At 39.8% G+C, this 22,072-nt stretch overlaps 1 protein-coding gene across 10 annotated transcripts in view; it reads right to left on the reverse strand.

Moving 5' to 3' along the window:
• Positions 1 to 22,072, reverse strand: part of MPDZ (multiple PDZ domain crumbs cell polarity complex component) — a 138,169-nt gene that overhangs the window by 46,759 nt on the left and 69,338 nt on the right. For 9 of the 10 annotated variants that reach the window (XM_025206084.1, XM_025206082.1, XM_025206080.1 and 6 more), the window contains exons 17-22: positions 18,573 to 18,782; positions 16,431 to 16,547; positions 12,782 to 12,943; positions 7,421 to 7,711; positions 6,214 to 6,337; positions 1,839 to 2,037 (exon numbers count right to left, since the gene is read on the reverse strand). In XM_025206084.1, coding sequence (XP_025061869.1) covers positions 1,839 to 2,037; positions 6,214 to 6,337; positions 7,421 to 7,711; positions 12,782 to 12,943; positions 16,431 to 16,547; positions 18,573 to 18,782 — 1,103 coding nt within the window. The remainder of the gene's footprint in view (positions 1 to 1,838; positions 2,038 to 6,213; positions 6,338 to 7,420; positions 7,712 to 12,781; positions 12,944 to 16,430; positions 16,548 to 18,572; positions 18,783 to 22,072) is intronic. The other variant, XM_014520680.2, reaches the window with a different exon arrangement.

Here is a 22,072-nt window from a genome sequence, read left to right on the forward strand (position 1 = left end):
CCACACCTGTCCTGTGCACTGGATCAGGCCCACTGGCCAAATCTGGACACCAAACACTGCCTATCTGGCCACCAGGGTGAAAAGGTCAGATACTCACCAAGCCAAGTACTAGGTCAAGTGAAAAATCCTGGTGCAGCTGCACCCACAAAACCATGCCTGCTCAAAGAGCTGCAGTTACTGTCACTAAGGCTGCTCTGAAACTGCCTATATTAAAAAAAGGCTAGTAATTAACTAAAAATAATAACTAAATTCTTGCTTAAATTGATTAACACATGTTAATGAGTCACCAAAGTCGTTTATAGACGTTACATTTTTCTAGGTTTAACCTGGAGTACAGCCGTCACTATATACACATGGACATCTGTAGTCTAAATTAAAATTAGATTAATGAATTTTATTGAATGAGGATTAAAGTCAATGAAGACTAGGGTAGTCTGAATTAGGCAATTTAAACTGTATTAATTAACATGTATATACAGCATTACTTCTAAGAAAAAAAGTCCTTAGGAACCCAGATAAGCATTGCAAATGCTAATGTGGTAGGGGCACATTAACTAAAGCTCATTCGACGAGCTTTATTAAAGCACCCCTGTCGCCATTTTTCAGTGTGGGGACGCTGATACATGTGACACTCTGGGTGCTTTAATTAGAGCGGCTCTCGGAATATCTCTAATTAATGTGCACCCCCACCCCATCTCCCACAGCACATCTATAAATGCCCTCTGTTGGGTTTTTGCAACACAGTAGGGTATCAGGCACAAAGCAATGCCTTTACAAAGTCAAATGTGCTGTGACTAAGTAACAGTATACTGATTAAGTCGCCAGCCCTGCTCAAGCACACAGGCTACTAGTCTGTGAAGAAGGAGGCAAACCCCCTCGATCATCAATTAGCCCTTAATTCAAACTGAAATTTCATTCCAACTGTGTGATGCAAATCAGTTAATCATAGTTTAGAAAATGGTGAGCACATCTACAAACGGCCCAACTCAGCCAAATTGATATAAGCAAGGGTTAAACTGTTTTATACATGTCTACATTAGCACTCTGCTCTGGTTTAGCTAGACTGAATTTTAAAGCAGGTCAGCTCAGCCAGTGAATCTTTGTAGTACAAACAAAGCCTGAGCTTCCCCAAGCACAAACAAACGTGGGAATCTCTCCACTGTCTACTGTGATCAGAAAAACAGCATGGTAAACTGACAAGACTGATCAGTTGGCAAAACTGTGGGCAATAGCCATTTTTCAAAGACCTACTGAAAATAGTTATAAGCGAAAGCAAGGATCACCTCAACACTACCACATTTAAAAGGCTATTTTCTAGCATTAACATTGTGTCATACTTTCTGTTTGGCATCAAAAAAATTAATTAATTATAAAGACATTCTACAAAGAAAATCAAGAGAACAATTCATTTTTTAACAACCACAAATACTTCAGATAAAATTTCATTACTGTCTTGACTTGGAACAAAGGCTTTATAGCCACATGGTTAATGAAAAATGCTAATTGCAACTCCTGCCTAAAGTTAGGTAACTAAAGACTCTGGTCTGAATAGCCAGATTTGAGAAAACACCCTTTAAATGCCTCTGATTGCCTTTTTCTTCTATCAGAATAGGCAGAGTTATAACAACTGCAATGAACTCTTTTGCAAACAACACAGAAAAACTCATGTAATTTCATGTTCCATCTATACGAAGACTCAATTTGAGATGATGACATGTTGTAGGAAAACAAAGAAAAAAACATTTCTGATTTAAAATACTGATTTCTACCGTATGTGTACTCTACTTTGTGTGACTGTTAATGCTTCCCTATCCAACTCATGTCCTAGCTTTACCTACTTTATTTCAGGTCCAATGAGCGAATGTCTCCTTAGCATAGCCCGGGCTTGTGCATTTGTCAAATTAGTGGTTGATTCTTCATTAATACAGAGAATGCAGTCCCCTACACCAATTCGTCCATCACGGCTTATGGAACCACCATGGATGACGCTACGGACTATCATTCCTGAACCATCTTTATTGGAACTTACAGTCATCCCTGTTATAAAAGAAGTATGGAACATATTATTGTGTAGAACTGCTACTCCTTATAATATAAAGGAAATATATTCCAACTGCCCAATGAAACAAAGCGTTCAGTAATGAAAGCCAACCCCTAAACCTGGGACTGTTAACAAGACTGAGTGGTTTCCCAGACCCACAGCTAGACCCGTGTGACATTAACTTCTAGTTTTTAAGCACAGGAGCAACAGGAAAATAAGACTGCTGTGGTATCTAAAACAAACAAGCAAAATGGTATTATTTTGAGAAGTATTTTAAGTGTTTCTAAACATGGTCAAATCGATCAGTTCTCTAGCTTCTCTTGGTAAGAGTATTTATCTATTTTAATTATATTTTAGAGTTTCTTTACTTGGAATATTTTTGTTTCACCAAGGCTGAAAAACAGTCAGGATGAAGAAACAGGAGCAAAAAACACAAAAGAGCTAACATTGAAAAATACCTTCTTTGCACAGTACAGATGTCCTGACTCAATGCCCACTGAAGTCTATTATTCATTTCATTGGACCTAGATCAGGTTGTAAAGTACTATGACACAGATTACAGTATGCATATGGCTGAGGGAAAGAATATTGCACCAGTTGCACTATATTCTAGTTAGGTTACATCACTGTTCTATGAGCCCACAATTATGACTACCCCTTCTTCCTCTCCCTACAGGACAACTGTTGCTCATTATTCTGATGGTCACCCATACTCTGAGAAAGATTTCATGTATGTTTGTGTATATTTCACAATTACAAAGGCAGTTAGTGCTCATGAAAGAGGCTCAAATGGCTAACAGCTCTGGAGAACACACTGTTCTCCATGAACAGTAAGAAAGCCCAGATGTATTAACCTCATAGGCACACTGTTCTTATCAGTCATCTGTGGTCACCTGAAACCACCTCTCTCCAATCCACAGATGAGATAAAGCAGAGGCTCTAAAGCTGAAGCTCCCTCTGTTTAAGCAGGAGGCTGAGGCTGGCAGGACACTATCCATGAGGCTTCCTGGACTCTGGCACACTCCTTCCCACTTTGGCATGCCAAAGCTCAGATTTATTAACCTCCTAAGCATGCCCATCTTTTCCTGGGCATTTAATATTGAAACAGATGGAGAGATATGGGATTATTTGGGCAATGGGACTTATGTTTATGACTTGGAAGGTAAATATTTGAGCTATGGGCAAGCTATGTGACGCTGTCGATGAATGTGGATATATCTTAATTTATAGACCACCAATCCTAAGGAAAAATACTTTTGTTTTATATAAATTAATGTATCCTGTGGCTATTATTGCAAGAGTACAGTTCGGGAGACAGCTGCTTTGATTCTGCTTCCCACTTTGGTTATGTCACAAAGTAAATGCTCAGACGTTACAGATGGCCACTGCTGGCTGTGGTCTGGGGGCACGGTCTATGCATTTATGCTCACACACTCCTCCATCCAAAATTCTCCGTACATAGGTTATTCCTATTCTTAGTAGGAACAAAATGCACATGTGGTACTATATTTGGCTGTAGTGCACCAGAATATAGGCAGCATGTGTGTGCTCATTTCTGTGGGCATTGTGCCTGTCTCCAGGGTGCCAGTCAAAATTTGGCTTTAGACTAGAAGCCCCTTTCATCCCTCGGGTAAACAGGCACAACTTAACTGAAGCCAACACCATCACACCACAGACAAATCTGGCCCCGTGTCTATCAGATGACATCAATATTCAAGTTCACATCTGATATCAAGTGCATAACCAGTGGTGGATCCAGATGAATGAAGCAGTGACTGCACCCACACTTTTAGACCCGACTTCACCAGAAGCCTCTGGGAACTTTTTTTAAGTCCCTAAAGCAGGTGAGAATCCCCCCCTCCCCTTCTCTCCCCTCCATGCTCAGAGGCTCATCCCCTCCCCTCCACTTTCACTCCTCCCCCACCTGCTGCTTCTTTTCTTACTGTCCCAGGGGTTAAGAAAGCTTCAGAGCCACTCCTGCTTGCTCCAGGTGGGCTGTGTGGGGGTGGCCTCAGCTGAGACAGTGGCAGCAATGATGGACAGAGGGCTCTCCCTCCACACAATTAATTCTGTGGGAGCTGGACAAGTCAGGAGAACCTACTATCCACTCATTACCACCGCTGCTGTCCCAGCCCAGCTGGAGCAGGAAGGAACACTTTGAAGCTGCTCCTGTCCCTGGACAGCAGGGAAAGAAGTAGAAGTGAGCAGGGGAACAGGGGGAAAGAAAGGAAAGGGAGGGGATATGCTTCTGAGCCCAGAGGGAAGGTAGGGGATTCTTTGTTTCTTTTGGGATTTAAAAAAGTGCCTGGAGGCTCCCATGGTGTGGTCTGCCAGCACCTGGAGGGGCAAAGAGGAAGCAAGGAGCAGGGGGTTCAGCCACCTGCCACTTCTGCAGTGCAGGTTGTTGTACTGAACCCCCTTTTTCCAAATCTTCAGGTTTTTATACTTTCAAAGAAGGAAAAAAGAGTTAAGTGCCATTGCTGGTGCACCAACAGCTTCACTAATATATACCCAGAGCACGGGCACTTTACTTTTCATTGTGTTTCAAGTGTTTGGTGCTCCTAATATAGATTTCTTTTTTAAAACAAAAAGAAAAGTTAGCAGTATTATGGCTGGGCTTTAAGGGCTATTGCAAACCATGAATGCTAGCATTTAAGAGAAAAAATGCTAGCTTTCAACTTAAATAATTGACACAGCTGCAGCTTTCAACATCATTACATAGCTCTTGTTTTAGTTCCTTTAGTAAAAGTGAAAGTTAAAAGCAGTGCAGCCATGTGTGCAAAATACTGGCTGTGGCTAGGCAACACAAGGGGCCAGAATGGGTAGGGACTGCAAGAAAAAAAACCAAGTCAAGAGCTAGAGGCCACAGTTACTTATTTTTATATTATGTTGGCATAATACCAGTAGGTAATTCTACATTTTTGCAATTCTACCTTTTGACTACATGTGACACAAGTTCTTTATATATACAGGCACACACACATATGTTGTACTTTTATGTTTTACTGTTGTGTTTGACATGCAATTTGCTAAGGCTACTAACTACCTATGATATAGGTGGGCAGTAGTGAGAGCACAGTTACTTTTGGCAAAAACTGAAATACCTTGGGGTTCCCTTATGTCCAACCTTTATGTGGCTGTGAAATATGAAATAAGGAGAGCGGGGTCTCCCTCCCCATTTGCATAGCCTGGGTAAGGGACAGTTGGCATCACTGCCTCTGCACTTAGAGAGCCACAGGAGCTGCTATCAAAATGCTCCTCTCTTGGGAGCACTTTAGCTGAAAGGAGGCAGAGAACAGGTGGCAAGCACAGGTGGCTTGGGTAGTCTTAGAAGCAGAATTTTGTTGCCTGCAAGAGAATTCCAGGTCACAAGTGACAGCCCGCAGCAGCAAAAGGGTTGCACTACAGACCTGTCTATATCTTTTGGTATCTAAGTACCTCTGAAAACTTGGTCCTGTGACCAGTGTCCTTTTCACACTGAAGTGCATGACTTCTCAACTACATCACACATTTGTATATAAACTGAGTTTTATTTTCTTCGTATTTCTGTTCCAAACCTAACTTTGTTTATTTTAAATTATTTAATATAAACAAATAAGAAAAGCATTAGATTTTTGACGATGAATCACTTTACTGTTTAAGGTCCTCCATTTTATGAAAGGAATGCTTTTAGTTAGAGAATGAAGCTCTTTGTAGATTGATTGTTTAAATGCATGCCTTTACAGATCCAAATGGCCAAATGAATGGAGAAGAGCAGAAGATAAAGCAAAAAAGGTAAGTGAACACCTGTTTCTATTCTCCCAGCTACATGGATTTTTTTTAGTAGTTTCCTTTAGAACAGAGATGTTCAACTGGTGGCATGCAAGAGGCCAGCTCACAGCAGCGGAGAGCCCAGGGGTCCAGGTGCTGCCTGAGTGGTGGAGGGGCAGAGATCTCAGTGCCAGCACAGCCCACACCCAGCACAATCTCGGAGGGTCGAGGATGGATATGTGAGAGGCCATGCCTGGAGTGTGCATTGTGCAGCTACCTGGGGGCAGGCCCAAAGTTGGACAGCCCTGTGTTAGAATGAATGGGTAGATCAGAAACTGGTTAGACAATACTGCTATAGAGACAGGGAACAGTAATTAACAGAGAAATATTAATCAGACAGACAGACACCTTGGATACTCTACCTAGACTTGAATTGCCTTTTGCAATAGTTATAGTTTTCTCATACATGTGTTTGGCAATACTTTGAATTGTGGAATTTTCCCCAGTAGATGTTGGATAGCTCTTTTCCATTAATGGTACTGCAACCTAAAACAAAGAAAAGTGTATCAAAACAGTAAGAGTAAAATATGACCAGACTTCATATGCCTTATATATCACAGATGTCTGACAGTCTGCTGAGCCTTAGAATTGCTAATTTAAGAAGAAACTGCAATTTATCTATTTTTTTTCAGTGAAATCACATTGAACCAAAGAAAAAAGATATCATCCATCATAAAGGTTGTCCTTAAACACTTGTTTGTCTACAGTGATATTTGAAGGCTCAACTGTGAATTGAACATCAATAGTACATGGAATGAGAATCTACATATACACCTTATAGCAGTGATTCTCAACTAGGGTACCTTGAGATCCTTTTAGGGGTGTTGTGAGGTGCTGTGCACTCATGTTAGCATAGTTAGGCATGCAAACATGACTTGCAGGATAAACACAGAGATTTCAAATAGGAAATTCATAGCATTAAAAAACATTCTGACCTATTTTGGTCTTTCTAAGTTCTTTGCAACAAGAACTATTATTTTTGTGTAGTTAAAAACTGAGTGAAAGCTAAGAGCTGACATTTTCTGAAGGGGGCCTTCAGTCTAATGAATGGTCCATCAGGTCTAAAAAAGGTTGAGAATCACTACCTTGTGGACAACCAAAATCTTGCACCAAAGCATGTAATAAAACAGTAAGAAATATATGTACTTGCTTCCCTGATTCTTGGATCAGTTTGGAAGGAAGGGACAAAGTATTGCTCATGTAACCTTAATTATCTAGTCAGTGCCACTGAGCCAACAGAGCACAAAAGCAACTTATTGCTCTGAGGAGCTAACAGTGACTTGCTTTACTGTTGCCTCCAGTCTCATTAAGCATGGAGGACACAGGGCGGATCTGTGATTCAAGAATGAGTGAGCTACAGAACCCAGTTGAGTTGCTTCTAGGTCAGGGTGACTTTTGTACCACCTTCTTGCTCTGGCTTGTGCCTAATGTTACCTTTCAACTGTGAACCCCACAGGAGAATACTACATTTAGAATCAGAAATATTGAAAGTTAATCATGAAGTAGCAGTTTACAAATACTAAATCTAAAGATAATTTGCACACATATTCTGTCTATAGAAAGATAGACCTTTACTTTTCCAGAGAGGTCCAAGTCAACTGTGGTAGTGAGGCTGGAATTTTGTGTCACTTCAGTGGCTCTCTCTGGCTTGGTCCATTCAGCTGTATTTTCAAATCCAGCCTGTTTCTCAGGAATGTCTGAAGGTAGGAAATCCTTTTTTGCAAAAGCAAGAGCAGGTTCTAGGTTTATCTTCACTGAGGTTTTGTTCTCTGTCCCTCTCTGGACAAGATCCATGTTGTTTGAACTCTTGCCAGACATTTGGAAATCAACTGAGGCATTTGAAGATTCTTCTCCAACACCCTGTTAAACAGAATCAGTAAGAAGTATTTAAGATCCTAAACACTATTGTTAAAATGTGTATTTTATGCTAAATATATTAAATTGACATTAAACCTGCAAAACAGTTAAACTGATTTAAATACTTATTATTTAAAGCTTATTTAAGCATACAGATACTTATATTTGGCCTCTCATAAAAAGCAGTGAATTCACAAAATGACAGATCACTGAAAGTCATTTTACTGTAACAAGTTTTTCCTCTGTAAACATTTTGCTCTTTCAGGTAGTGATAATTTGTATTTGTGGTAGTAACATTGATATCTGAGGGCAGGCCCTTAGTGGTGTTAACTAACAGAACTCCAATGACTTCAGTGGTATAATGTAGATGTATGCAGATTCAGGATCTGGGCCACAATTTACACTACTTACAATTTAAATGTCTAGTGGCCTGTCTCAGGAGGAAAAACATCACAAGATGCAGGCCTTTATTCACAAACTAAGCTGCAAGAAAAGTCAATTTTAATTTAAATTATACAAAAAATGTTCATCTTAACAACAACCAAAATCAATATTTACATACTTCTTAGGCAACAGAACATACATGGTCACACACGTAACATGAAAGCCCCTCTCCTTTTCTCCCCCTGCCCCCATGGCTGGAAGCCCTGTCAACTGGGAGCGCATGGCCCCTAGCTAGGAGCTCCAATCAGCTGATGGGGCTCCCAGGCACAGGGACCCCTGGCCACATGTTCAATTAATGGTATGATAGGAAGCAGCTACAAAGTTATACATATTTTGTGATATAACTTTGCAGCTTATTCTTCATTTTATAACTCCATTAATCGATAGAACATTTGGCCAGTGACTTTCCAGTGCAATTACTTAGTTAGTCATACCTTAAGTGTAATGTATAGATGGGGCCTAGGTTTTGTTGACCGCAGCTACATTACTGAGGTAAAGTTTTTCTTTTTTTATGCAAGTTTGATTAACATTTTTTTAAATGAGCAATGATTTTAATTTTTCAATGTAAAGCACTTTAAAGGGAGCTTGGTAGTCAAATAATAGATATTTATTCTTTCCTGAAAATCAGGCCCTCAAAGAATGACAAGCTGGACCTTCAAAATCACTCTTCTCTTTTGAAAATTTACACCAACAGACTCTACTGAACAATGTATCACAGGCACAAGGCATTTTTTTCAGTATCAGAAATGGTAGGTAATTCTTTTTATTCCAAATTTTTCCTTCTTCAGCAAATTCATTATCATCACAGGAAATTTCTATTCCACTGACATTTTAATTTTCCTACACTGCTTTCAGAATATCCCTTATTCTCCCTCAAACAGCCTACATAACTGTGTCATGTTCAATGATTTTCAAGCAGACGTGCCTTCAAAACTCTGTACGTAAAGAGTAAACAGTAGCATTCTGTGCCATTTTCTACCATGAACATTAAAGTTGATTTTCATCAATACAATTACATGCTCCTGTCCCTTCACTAAAAGTGACTCAAAAATGTGAAAGGCTTGTTTTTCAAGGGGCAGAAACAGCATCATCAGGAGTACAAACAGAAACAGGCTGTCTGATGTAGGTTTCCATCCTTGGACCATGAAATAAGCCATAACTGTGCTATGCTTTAAGCGAGAAAGTAAAAGAGATAATTTCTTTCTTCCTGAAGACCATGTTAATTCTCATCTTGTGTGTTACAATTTACAGCATTCTCTTATACTGCTACAAAAAGAAGCTTTCCTGGATATGGAATATCTTCCCACAGATGTCAATATATGGATTTGCCTTTCAGTGTAAAACAGGAGTGTTCAACCACCAGCCCGCAAGCCAGATCCAGCCTGCGGCACCATGTTACCTGGCCCATGGGGCTCCCCATGATCCAGAAATTTAGCAGTGGGTCACTGCCACCAAATTTTGGAACCATGGGGAGTCCCAGACCCAATGTGCTGGATGGGGCACCCAATCCCAGCCGATGGGAGGTGGGAGAGGGTGGTGCTTGTGGCAGAAGGCCACCTCTGTTTCTCCCCCAAAACTCTGTTCTGTGACAATTTGGTTAGGATGGGGCCTCAGAGGGTACACACCTTACCCTCTCTCTTTAGGTAACCTGAGATGGATACATTCCTGAGGGAGGCGGGAAACCTGCTTCCTCTGCCTACGTGACTGGCATCACATACCTGGGTGAGGGGCTTGGGCTCCCTGGTGGGATAGAGACTGCCAGTCTGCCCAGCAACCAGTGATGCATTTCAAATTGGTTGGCTGACAGCCAACAGGTGCTGGCCTCCACTGGACCAGGTAAATGAGGTCATAAGTTAAGGACTTCCCAGGAGGAGGCAGGGCAGCAGCCATGAGGAAGAGTCAGAGAGAGGGAGGAGAGCTGGACCGTCTGAAACTTGGTCTCTCTCCCAAACTCATGATCAAGGAACTGCCTGCCTCCAGAGGGAATTTCCACCTGCCTCTGCATGATACTTGTGAGTAAGATACTTGAGATCTAACTAGATATATACCTTGCAGTAACTCAGATGTGTGATCAAAGGCTACTCCAGCCAGCCTGTTTGCTCTATGGGATTTCTCTGATATTACTCAACTCTGTATCCTATTCCAACCCTACTCCTTGTAACCAATAAAGTTCTTCTTTGTATCTAGCGTGGGAGACATATTGGGAATGGGTCTAGATTATGCCTTGGGGTCCCCTTGGTTCGGCTGACTAAGGGAGACCATTACTTGTGCTTCCAACTGAGGGAAGCACCCCAAGTTCTTGAAGTAAGTCAAGTACCCTTGAGGGCTACTAGGCCTGTGTTTCCCAGGGGACGCAGTGCCAGAATCAAGCCCATCCTTGGGTGGTGGCAGATGTACCCCCAGGCTAGCGGGTGTGCTCCAGGAAGGGGGTCGGCTGGACGTGTGGTGCCCCCAGGGAGGCACTCGGAGCCTGGAAGGTGGTCGAGCGCAGTGAGGTGGGTGGCTCGGTGCAGGAGCACCCACTACTGTCCTGCCACAGTGCTAGGCCCTAAGGATCTAATCTGGGTGCCTGGGGGGTAGCACCAGGCCCCTGAGACCTAATTCTGGTGAGGCAGGGAGAAAGTGGTCCGAGGACCCAGAGCCCAATATGGCCTGCGGGACCAAAACATGGAGTACCACTGCAACAAAACAGATCCATGAGAGAATTAAGAAGCTGGATAGGCACCAGGAAATATTTCAGAAAACAGTTTCACCAGACAGTCATCATTAAAGATTCACAACTATGCAATCAATCTAAGTTACATCTGAGAATATAACTGAACAAAATCTAAATTTTATATCAGGGTGGATAAATGAAATAATCCCCATCCTTTAAAAGATATGAACAAAAGAAGCCTAATCAATTTAGTGAATTTCATCATGTCTGAAAGACAGCTGACATCCTCACCTTTGATATTGTTTAAGCCACTGGTCTAACTTCTGCTAAACTAGTGGAAGCGCACTCATTGATGTCAATGGGAGCTGGATCAGGTCCTATCCCCCCAAATTTGTTTCTTTTGAGTGATCAGTGCTTTAAACTTCCCTGCAGATCTCTCTCAAACTATATTCATTAAGGGAAAATACATTCAAGTTACTTTGATTTAAAATACTTTTTCTCCAGCTGTTATTTTGAAAATGACAACCAAGCATTCAAAAACCTATATTCTAGTAATGTATTCTGCACTAGAGCCATCTAAAGTATCTCAGAATTCTTTGTAATATCTATTTGCATAGGTTCAAAGTTTTACTGCATTCATCATTTGCTCCAAATTATTTTTATAAACACTGGTTTCCCCACTGCTTTCCATCTTGTGAAATCCTTTCCACCTTTGCGAAGATCATCTAGAATGCTTCTGATTCAAACATTAATTTACTGTACTCACTTTGCACTTGTGTAAATAAATGCACAAGTAGAAATTGGGGGGGGGGGGGGGAGTGTGGTCACATGCTTCAAAATTCCAAATAAAAACTGCCTTTAAAAGTCCTGAAAAAAAATGAAGATTTCAGGGAACCCTAACATGGCACATTTTATTAGACCAGCCTCTATCCCATAAAATATATCATTCTCAGCATGCATACTGCATAATCCCTTTAAGTAACAATTATGGAGTTAAACAATGCAATCTGTCCTTTTGGCACAGCAAAGATATGCTCTAGAGTGGCTCAGAAGATTGCATTATGAGATAAATTCAGGTTTCAGTCCCTATAAAAACTGAACACATTCCAGAAGGAATAAAAGCAGACAGTCTCAGGGGTGGAAGACGCAGGAGAAGGATTTCTATTCAAGATTATACTCTGTGAACCATCCAAGAAAAATATCTGGTGTTGCCTGCAAAGATAAATCCTAGAAGAAAGGTATTAGAAAGTTCCTAGATAAAGAAACATAATTAACAGACTGTCAAGTAAAGAAGAAAAAATAAATGACATGGAGATAAACAAAAAGCCACTATCAACATTAAAAAAAAAATCAATATGGTGACTGGAAAACTAAATTAAAAAAAATCTCTCAAATATCTTTAAGAAACTTATTCTTTGCTGATTAAGTAATTCAGTTTATCTACTAAGACTCAACCAGATATGCTGTTGGTTTACCTTTTATTACAATATCATTGTAAATGTACATTACTTCAAGAACATAGTGTTTTAACGGTCATAACATCAGCTACACAAATATTAAACAAATGATGAAAATGAGACTGTAACTTGCCTCAACCACTGTACAAGTAGAATAAAGCAGCTAGACTATGTAGCCAGTTTTTAGTATCCCCTGAAGCTTAATAAGTAGCATTTTTGTAGCAGACTACTCACCATAACTGTAATAATACAAATGTCTCAAAAGACTTCATGTCTGACTTTGCAGAGCACAATCCAAGTTCTGAACCATCTAGCTCCCTCTCTCTCTAATATACAAGGCTGAAAGGTATCCAATCAACACTACTTAAATGAAAATGCCCTCTAATCTGATAACGAACGTATGTGCAGATGGACTTGTGACAACATAATGCCTCTACATCTAATACAACAGCTAGATAGAAACACTCAACATTGTATACAAGATTTCCCATCAATAAAATGATCTTTTCTTTTTACCTTAGGAGTTGATGATGGAAGAGAGAGGTTATAGTTCAAATCATCACTACAAGCACTACCATGTAGAGCTAATATAGAAGCCTGGAAGGTATCATCATTGTCGGGAGAATACTGTGATTCAAAGGTAGATTCATCCACAAGATCTGCCTCACTGGAGTCCACCTACCAACAAAGGCAAATTTAGCCATCAGTCAGGCTATCTGCTACCTTCATACCACATAAGCCTCACACAGACATCAGTGGCTAAATATTTATTTGTATATATTACAAGGAAGTATTCTTCTTCTGTGGATTAATATTCTTCTGTTTTTCTATTTTACACAAGACCCTCTACTCACATCAGGCCAGATTCTATCCTTAGTGAGATCTGTGTAACAACAGTACAGTACAGTTTGTCTCTGATTTTGCAAATATTTCAGAGTGGAGCTGGGCTGAGGGCCATGAGGTCTAATATTAGATTAGATTAATATTAGATTATTATAAACTCTTGTTTAGTCCATGGTGTCAACAAACCCCTCACAATCTCCCCACTTTGAAACTAAATGCTACAAAGCAGGAAGATTCATTTAGTGCTACTTTTTAGGATTAAATTATTTTTCTGATGTTTATTTTAAAAGCCTTGGCTGTTTTTAGAAGGTTAAGAAATGTTAAAAGAATATAACCTTTAGAAATGGGAGACTTTTATATGGTAAAGGTTTGCAAGCTGTTTAAGTGGGATATTTAGTCTGACAGAAATAGTGAATTTTAAAAATATGTAATAGATGCATGCAGAGTAACTCATTTTTTCTAAGATTTTTAGTACAATAAATACTAATATGGTCGCAACTACATTTGACTGTAATTCACCATTTGAATACCATGTCTCTGTTTCTAATCTGCCAGTGTAGGTTAGAAACAGGAATCGCCCTAATAAACAGATACAAGTGAGATAAGTATCATGGCTTCACTAAACTCCAGTGTCAACCCTGAAAATAATCTGCAGAGCAAGCTCTTTCAACATGCAACTGGAGACATGGGTCATAAGACTGCTTTTCACTTTTTGCGGCTAGTTGTGTCATTAATTAATAATTTCATATTCCTACATGTAACAACTGACACAATGAACTGAACTGGCTCCAAAGGATCAATTCCATTTGTTGCATCAATGATCCATATACCTCAGCAATTTCTCTAATATTGCCACTAAGTTCCTTGCATTCAAACACCCAAATATAAGCCTCTCATAGCAAACTTTTAAAACAATATAGGGCAACATTAGCATCGTGTGTGTACATGTATGATACAATTGTCTTATACCAACAGGCAATTCAAGGGAAACATTTATCATTTATGCTCAGTCCTCAAATGGCTCTTTTGTGCTTAGGTATATAGCTCTGCTGTGCATATAAAGATCAGTGCAGTTCAGATTGTAATCATACAGAACATATTTCTAATTCAGACACTTAGTATATACACCTGTGCCACAAAAAGATAAGTGAACACCTTTCCTCTAAATTCGGTGGGTTTAAGTCAGACATTTAGACCTAAATTGTCAAAATAAACTAAGTTGCATGTGCAAAATGTTAGGGCAAATGCTGAGGGCTCAGTTAGTCTTACTTCCAGGTATACTTTTCAAAGATTCCTAAGCCCTATTTTTCAAGGAAACTTATGCTCTAAGTGCCTCATTCACTTCGGAAGAGGCAAAAATTCTTATGGGTAATACCTGCTATTGGACCAACTGCGTGGTTGGGGTAGACATAGCCATGCTTTTAGGTATCCTAGTACCCTTGAGGCCTGATGAAAGGTACTCTGATACCAAAAGCTTGCCTATATCTATCCCTGTAGTTTTCAATCTTTCTAGACTCTAGGCACCCCTTGATAAACTCAATGAACTCCTCAGAAAATGTCAGCACTTATCCTTCACTTATTTTTTACTACAGAAAAAATGAAAGACCACAACAGGTCAGAGAGTTTTTAATACTGTGGATTCCCATTTGAAATCTCTTGAGTTTATCTTGTGAATCACGTTTGTACACCTAACAATGCTAATATTGTGTGGCAACTCATACCAGCCTTGAAAGGATCTCAAGGCATTCAAGTTAGCATGGCACCCTAGTTGATAATCACTGGTCTATATAAACTAAACAGTTAGTCCAATAAAAGATATCACCCAGAAGAATTCTTGTTTCTCATGTATTTCAAGGATAATCACAAAAACACCATCACCTCATCACTCACTTTGGGGTATTATACCTTCACTTCAACTGTGCCAATGGGAGCTCTGGGAGCTGCATCTGAGTAAGGATGTCATGATTTGGCCTCATATTTGCAACTATAAAAGAAGTAACTGTGCATTTACTTTGCAAACTTGCCATAAATATGTAATTTTATATTTCTTTTCTAATTTTGCAGATGCAACTTAGCCATTAAGTTTTGAACCTTTAGACCAAATAATCACTTCATTTTATATACTGTAAAAGCATATCAGCATTATTTTCAAACTTTTTGCCTTTGTTATATGTTCAAACACTTATAGACCAGTTCCTTGGGTCAATTTTTATTGGATCTTTCCCCAAGAAAATTATTAATAAGAAAATGTCTCCTTCTCCTTAATTTACCAGTGAAGTCATATATACTATACCACGGTATCAAGGAAAAATTAAACAGGGAAAGAAAATGGACAGAGACATTTATAGATATTGTTTCAGAAAAAAATACATCTTTTGTCACTTGCACACAAGCTAAGGGAAATTATGGCAAATATGATAATTTTAATTTTCATATTCAAAAGTGTATGCTGGCTGAAAAAAGATCCTATATAAGAATACTGATATTTGTTTAAAAATTAATTTAGTATGTAGGCTGGCAACTGTTTTAATAAGGTCAGGGGTACCCTTACTTAGTATCTTGCAAGTTCAGGCTCCAGGTCTGAATAAACAGAAGAATATGTGAAAAACAAAGTATAAAACATTATTCTCAGGAAATTATAATTTCCTGTCTTCTGAAACTTTGTCTCTGGCAATTTCTGGGATAGGTGCAGTGCCCATTTCTTATTTATATTGATTTCTTTATGTGAAAATGAGTAGCTTTTACCCTTCCAAATCTTCTGTTCACTGACGCATACTGTAAAAAGTCTTAAAAAAGAAACATAGGCAACTTTTTAAGTTGCAGTATTCCTCAACAAGCAGACTTCATTTCCTGAAGACCTCTTATCAACTTGTCAAATTATATAGAAAAGTAGAAAGAAATTGATTAAGTGTTTCTAGAAAATAAGCAAATAAAAACCTCTGTGCAAATGGCAAGATATGAATTCTTTAAGCCCATTCAATTCCATGGGAACTGGGAATCCAGGTCTCTTAGCTGACTAAAAAATCTCAGGGAAAATATGCCCTTGTTTCCTAGCAGCCAGTATTTGTGGGTCAGATCTTCAGCTGGTGCAAACTAATGTAGGTCTACTGATTTCAACAGGCTTATGGAAGCTTATATTACCTGAGGCCCAAACCCAATGATTACAGGTCAGAAGAAGAAGAAAAGGGAGGCTAAACACATTAATAAAAATAAAAAATCATAAACAAAGTGATAAAATAAGGCTTTTCATTACAGCGCCTAGACAAGATGACAATAGTCAGGTAGATTTTAATAGAAATATTGTTAAGTTGTGGCCACTAACCAGAGCCAGCTCAGCATGGAAGAGCGCTGCATCAGCTGGCCCTTCCTCCTCAAGTGACTGGGCAGTGTAGTAAAAGGAATCTTCCTTAGCTGAAACATAACCCTCTTCTGGCGAAAGCTGCAGAAAGAATGAAGCTCTGAGTCGGATGAGTAACCAGTGTATAGGACATGCATAGTAAGTAATGTTAATAAAGTTTTAGAAATGCAAATTAATATCAACTTCAGAAGAAAGATAATCTCAAGCAATGTTACACCACTAGAAAAGTAAAAACGTACACATTGATCTTTCATATCTTATTTTACCTGCTTAAGTAATGAAACTAACAGGCCATCCACAGCACTTGCAGCCTATTAATAAATAAGTCTAAATGTACGGCTTCCATTTTCCCCATCTCCCACAATCACATGGGCCACCCCATGTGAATATGGAGAGGCCAGAAATTGCATTGCTGAAAACACCAAATCAAACTAATGGAGTAACTCTGATGGCGGTAGTGAGTTCTTACCCTCTAGGGAAAATAACAATTGGAAAAGAACAAAACATATTTAGTTAGGGTGCTACAAAATCAACAAGTTCTTTTTTTTTCTTCTTAACATAATTTACTGTTACTGTTTTTTCTTTTTAGGTGCATCTCTTATATACTCCAGAGTAAAGAAAATTATTTCTAATGTAGCAGAGGTCAGCAAAGATGGTATGTTAAATATTTAAACATCAATACTAAAGATTTACACAAAGTTAGGAAACAGAAAAGTAACTTAAGCAAACATAATCCTCCTTGGTGCCTTAATTGATATTAATTCTGAAAATGTTAATTCACAGGACACTTTAATGTGCAGCATGCAGTACTCACACTAACCTGCAAGTTTCTTTCAAAAATCTAGATTTAAAGATTGTGTATGTATTGTGCCTATAATGGGCACATTGTGGGAAACACCAGAGTTGGCACAACTCTGGAAGAAGGATATGAAGCTGGCTTTGTGTCATCTTTACCTACTCTCATGCATTTCAGAGAAGATTTAGGGCTGTTCTAAACTCTGCCCAGCTATCTGTAGCCTTAGGGATTGTATTAACAGCTAGGCTGTTCCAGGAGCAAAGGCATGCTGCATTCACTCCCTCTTTGCCAGCCATACTCCATAAACTGGGGGCAAAATGTGAGGTGTTATAAGTCCACTGCACACATTGCTATGCAGATATTTCCTGTAAGCAAGGAGAACCTGTATGCAAGGGAACCAATCAAGAATGCTTTCTGGAAGCTTCATTCCTTCTCAGTAGCACAAAGCAGTAGGGCTTTGTGAAACAGCACCATTTCATTTCGATTTCCATTTCGCCATTTCGAAGAGACAGTGTTTCGTTTCGTTTCTTTGAAACTGTTTCACCATTTCAATGTGTTTCAACATTTTGCCCATAGGCTATAATGGGGAATCATGAAAATGCCTATAACTTTGTCATTTATTGCCTGATTTGGACGAAAATTGTAGGGATGGTACCCCCCTCTGAGGGCATGAAGTCTGCCAAGTTTCAGGGTGCAGGAGTTTCTGGGAAACTGCACCTCAAACTGTTCAAAGCAAAATTCATATCACTTGTCAGCAGCAGCATCTTGATGTCATCCCGCACGCAGATCCGGGGGCCTGTGTCCCCCCGGGAGGGCTGCGGGGCTGTGCCAGACTCCTCCCAGGGGGCACGGGCCCCCAGATCTGCAGTTTCAGCGGCAGCCTGCTGAAACCCCATGAACAGATCGGGGGCCCGCACACCCCAGAAAGAGCTGGGGAAATGATCAGAGAGCTGAGGGAAGTGAACAGGTAGCTAGATGTCAATATCAGAGAGCAGGCCTTCCTCCCCCCTCCCCCCTGCCTCTCCTTAGTTTCTGTTTAGCTGCAGCAAGCCTGTCTTCAAAACTCAAAATGTCTTGAAACTTTGAAACATTTCAAGAGCCCTCGTTTCGTTTTGAAGCTGTTTTGAAGCCTTTTGTTTCACTTCGATTTCACTGTTTCGAGCTTGAAACGCATCGAAACAGCTTCAAAATGAGATACCTGGTGAAATTTCGTACAGCCCTACAAAGCAGCTATACAAAAGTGAAGATCAAGGCTGCTAAAATCAGTTTGCAGTATATGGAAAGCAATTGTTTGATATCCAAATTCTTACAGGTAATGGTTTGGCAACGCCTATTCTAACTGTCCCTGCTGGTGCTCCTTTCAGTGCTTGTACAGCTTCCTCCAGGCTGCCGTTTTCCAAGTTGACATCATTAACAAACATAAGCCGATCACCAGGAAGAAGTCTGCCATCTTGTTCAGCAACACCACCAGGAACTAACGAGCGGATTACAATCACTGTGTTTGCGGGGTCCACTGGATCCTAATGGAAGGAAGTGTAAAGAAAAGAGCTTACTCATTACTCATTTATTTTTAATTAACAGAAGATAGGCAAGTTTGTAAGGTCTGAACTCAATCTCTACTCTAGCAAATTCTAAATGAGTATTCAAAAGGAACTTATTTCTCTAACAACTGTCCATGTTCTCAGACCTCTACATTTGGGCCTCTTTTGATATATACAAGCAAAAATAATTATGTTTCACATGTTCTGGATGCCTTTATATCATTTAACTTCACAGTAAAACTGCTGAATTATGGGCTGCATTTCCTGCTGTAATTACATATCAGCAATTAAGATAAGCACCCTTCACAATAACAAGGCTGCTCCCTTCTTCAACCTCCCATATACTCAAACGTCTAGGAATAAAATAGGAATTGCAGCATGTGTGGAAGGTTAACACTTTAAGGCCCTGCTAGATCAAAGAGCTTATTGATAAGGATTGCTTTGTGGTTAATGGAATCTGGTCACATTCCATCATAAAGACCTCTATAATAAAAATAGGCCCTTAAGTCCATAACTAAGCAGTTTAATAAGTACAGACACATGCCATTGGAAGGAAATCCATAAAGCACATTATGAACAGTGGAATAAAAAGAGTGAATTTTGTTTATAAAGAAATATTTTTTAAATCTCCAACTTTCAAAACACACACACACACACACACACACACACACACAGAGTGCATAAGCACACACTATAACTAAAGACCAAGAACAAGTAAGTTCTTTTTGTTCTTAATTTTTGCCATGCTTCTGGGCTTTGCTGGTTGCTGCACAGGGCCAGGGAGGATTTTTTCCCTGCTTATTGCTGCAAGTATCAAGGAATTTGCTTTGCCTTCCTCAGAAGCATTGGTGTTGGCTGCAGTCAAGGCTGGGGATTTTGACTGAGGTGTATCATTACTCCTGCATAAGAAATAAAACCCAGAGTTTCTAGGTTGGAGAGCCTTGCCCCTCTAATCAGGGTCAGACTGATCACCATATTTGGGATCAGGAAGGAATTTTATTCCATGGTTAGACTAGTACAGACTATGGGAGTTTAGCCTTCCTCCATAAGGGGGAGAAATGGTCCTCTTTCTTGGATCACTCAAGCGCATTTTAACAACACTTGCAGGAGCAGGATATTGACAGCCCTCATCCCCCTGCTTTGACCATGACAGGCTATGGTGTTTTTCGTGTCTTTGGGTAATATGCTCTGTAGTTGTCCTACAGGGTTGATTGCATAATTTTAGTAATAAATTAGATATGAACTTGTATGGGATGCTCTGGATAGGGCTGATTCTACTTTGAGCAGGGGTTTGGACTAAATGACCTCTGAAGGTCCCTTCCTGCCCTACTTTTTACGATTCTATGATTTTGCTATACACATTTAATATTTCCTTAATATTTTGAGAATCTGCTTCATAGAGACCATGGTCAGAACTATCATTAAATGTTTAAACAATTCAGGCTTGTGCAGGAACAACAGAACCACCCCCCACCCCCCAAAATACTATACCACCGAGTATAACCTTCTTTGATTCCAAAAGATGAACTCCAAGTTACAAAAGAGGACCTACAGCAGCTTCTGCTTATTAACTGTTCTATTCCAGCTCTGTAAATCTCCAGAAAATCTGCAGCACTGGAAAACATGGTGACAAAGGGTGCATATAGGCATTCCAGCCTCTTGTTGGATAGCAACAAAGTTGATTCAAAGGAGAATTCTCTAGTCATGGGGTGACTGGGAGCTGCTCCCTTGCTCCCCCCCTCCTCAGAGCAGATAAACTGTCTCCAGCTGATGCCTGTGGAAAAGGGAGTGGGAAAGGAACGGGGGACAGGACAATCCCTGCCCCTGCTGCAGTCAGGATCCCAGTCGCTTGACCTGACATAGCCTGCCATTCCTTGGATGAAGGCAGAACCAGGTTTCTTCTGCAAACAGCTGTATGTTAGCTAGCTCCTTGTGCCAAAAGAAAGGCATTTTTCCCAGCACAAATGTAATACCTGTCCACAGCCTTAGAGTAGCAGCTTCACATGCCAACACTTAAAACACTACCACAGTGTATAAAAAACACAGGAACAAGTGTTGAAGAACAGAAGAGCAGCAAGATCTTTGACAGTTTATGACAACTGCTGTGTTGTAATATGGAATGAAATCATAACCATAATATCTTACAGGTTGCAACTTGCAATAGCTGGGACCATTACTTAGGAGTGGGCAGTCCTTAGTAATTTTGTTCAAGAGCAGCTATAATGCCATTTGAGATGGTGCTGCATTACAGGTATATTAAAAATCCCCCTTGTTGAGGTAGATAGCCTGCTCATTTGAGAGAATATTGGGCATCCCATTATGCAATGAAAAGGAATTCAGAAATATCAGTGGAATCACTCATGCTAATGAAACTACAGCTTTAGTCACAGTTAACTAAGTGATAATTGCAATTTTGATAGAATAGTAAAAATAAAATCCCTTCCAAACAATATAAAATATTAACTTTACTTCACCATTTATATTCCTGGAAGAAACGAAGAGGCACAAACAATACTACAAATGACTTCAGTATACAGGATATTGCACACTGAATCCATTTCATGAAATCCCCAAGAACCAACAGGGATAAATATGTAATATGTTCTAGCACTTATAACAAAGTTCTCAAGTACTGTTCTCAGTTTCTCTGCTGGTCTCCAAGATTTGGAATTAGAAGCCGTTATCAAACAATGTGACCCTTTTATATTACTTAATCCCTCATGTAAAGATGTGGGTCATATTTTCTAAAAGCCCAGCATCACTTTATGGAGACATGATAATGACAGAAATTGACAACTAAACATTGGATGCAAATCAAAATAGTTGCATCTCATGGGGCTAGATGCAATAAAATACTCAAACATATAAAAGCCTGCATCACCTAACTTTTAGGCACCTAGTCCCTGGAACAGAAGACATCTAGGCTTCCTAAACATCTTTTGGGAAAGTCTGATACTTCAGAACAGTGATACACCGCGCCCACCCATGCTAGGCAGGAGCTACCTGTAACTAATATGAAATGATGAGGGTGTATCTTAACCTACACACCTCTTTGGAGTTTAGGCAGCACATTGTTTCTAGATCCTAATCAGACTTTTGTGGGAGGTACCAGACTGCTCAGGCTGAGCCAGTTCTGGGCATGCATAGAAGCAGGGATCCCAAACAACAAGGAACATTTTAAAATCAAACAGGAAAATACCTATTGCACTTAGGCAACTCCAGGGTTAGGCAGCAGCTGAGTGGAGATTTTTGAACCACAATTTTGTATT

Source organism: Alligator sinensis, unplaced genomic scaffold (genome assembly GCF_000455745.1).
Source record: "Alligator sinensis unplaced genomic scaffold, ASM45574v1 scaffold798_1, whole genome shotgun sequence".
NCBI classification, from domain to species: domain Eukaryota; kingdom Metazoa; phylum Chordata; order Crocodylia; family Alligatoridae; genus Alligator; species Alligator sinensis.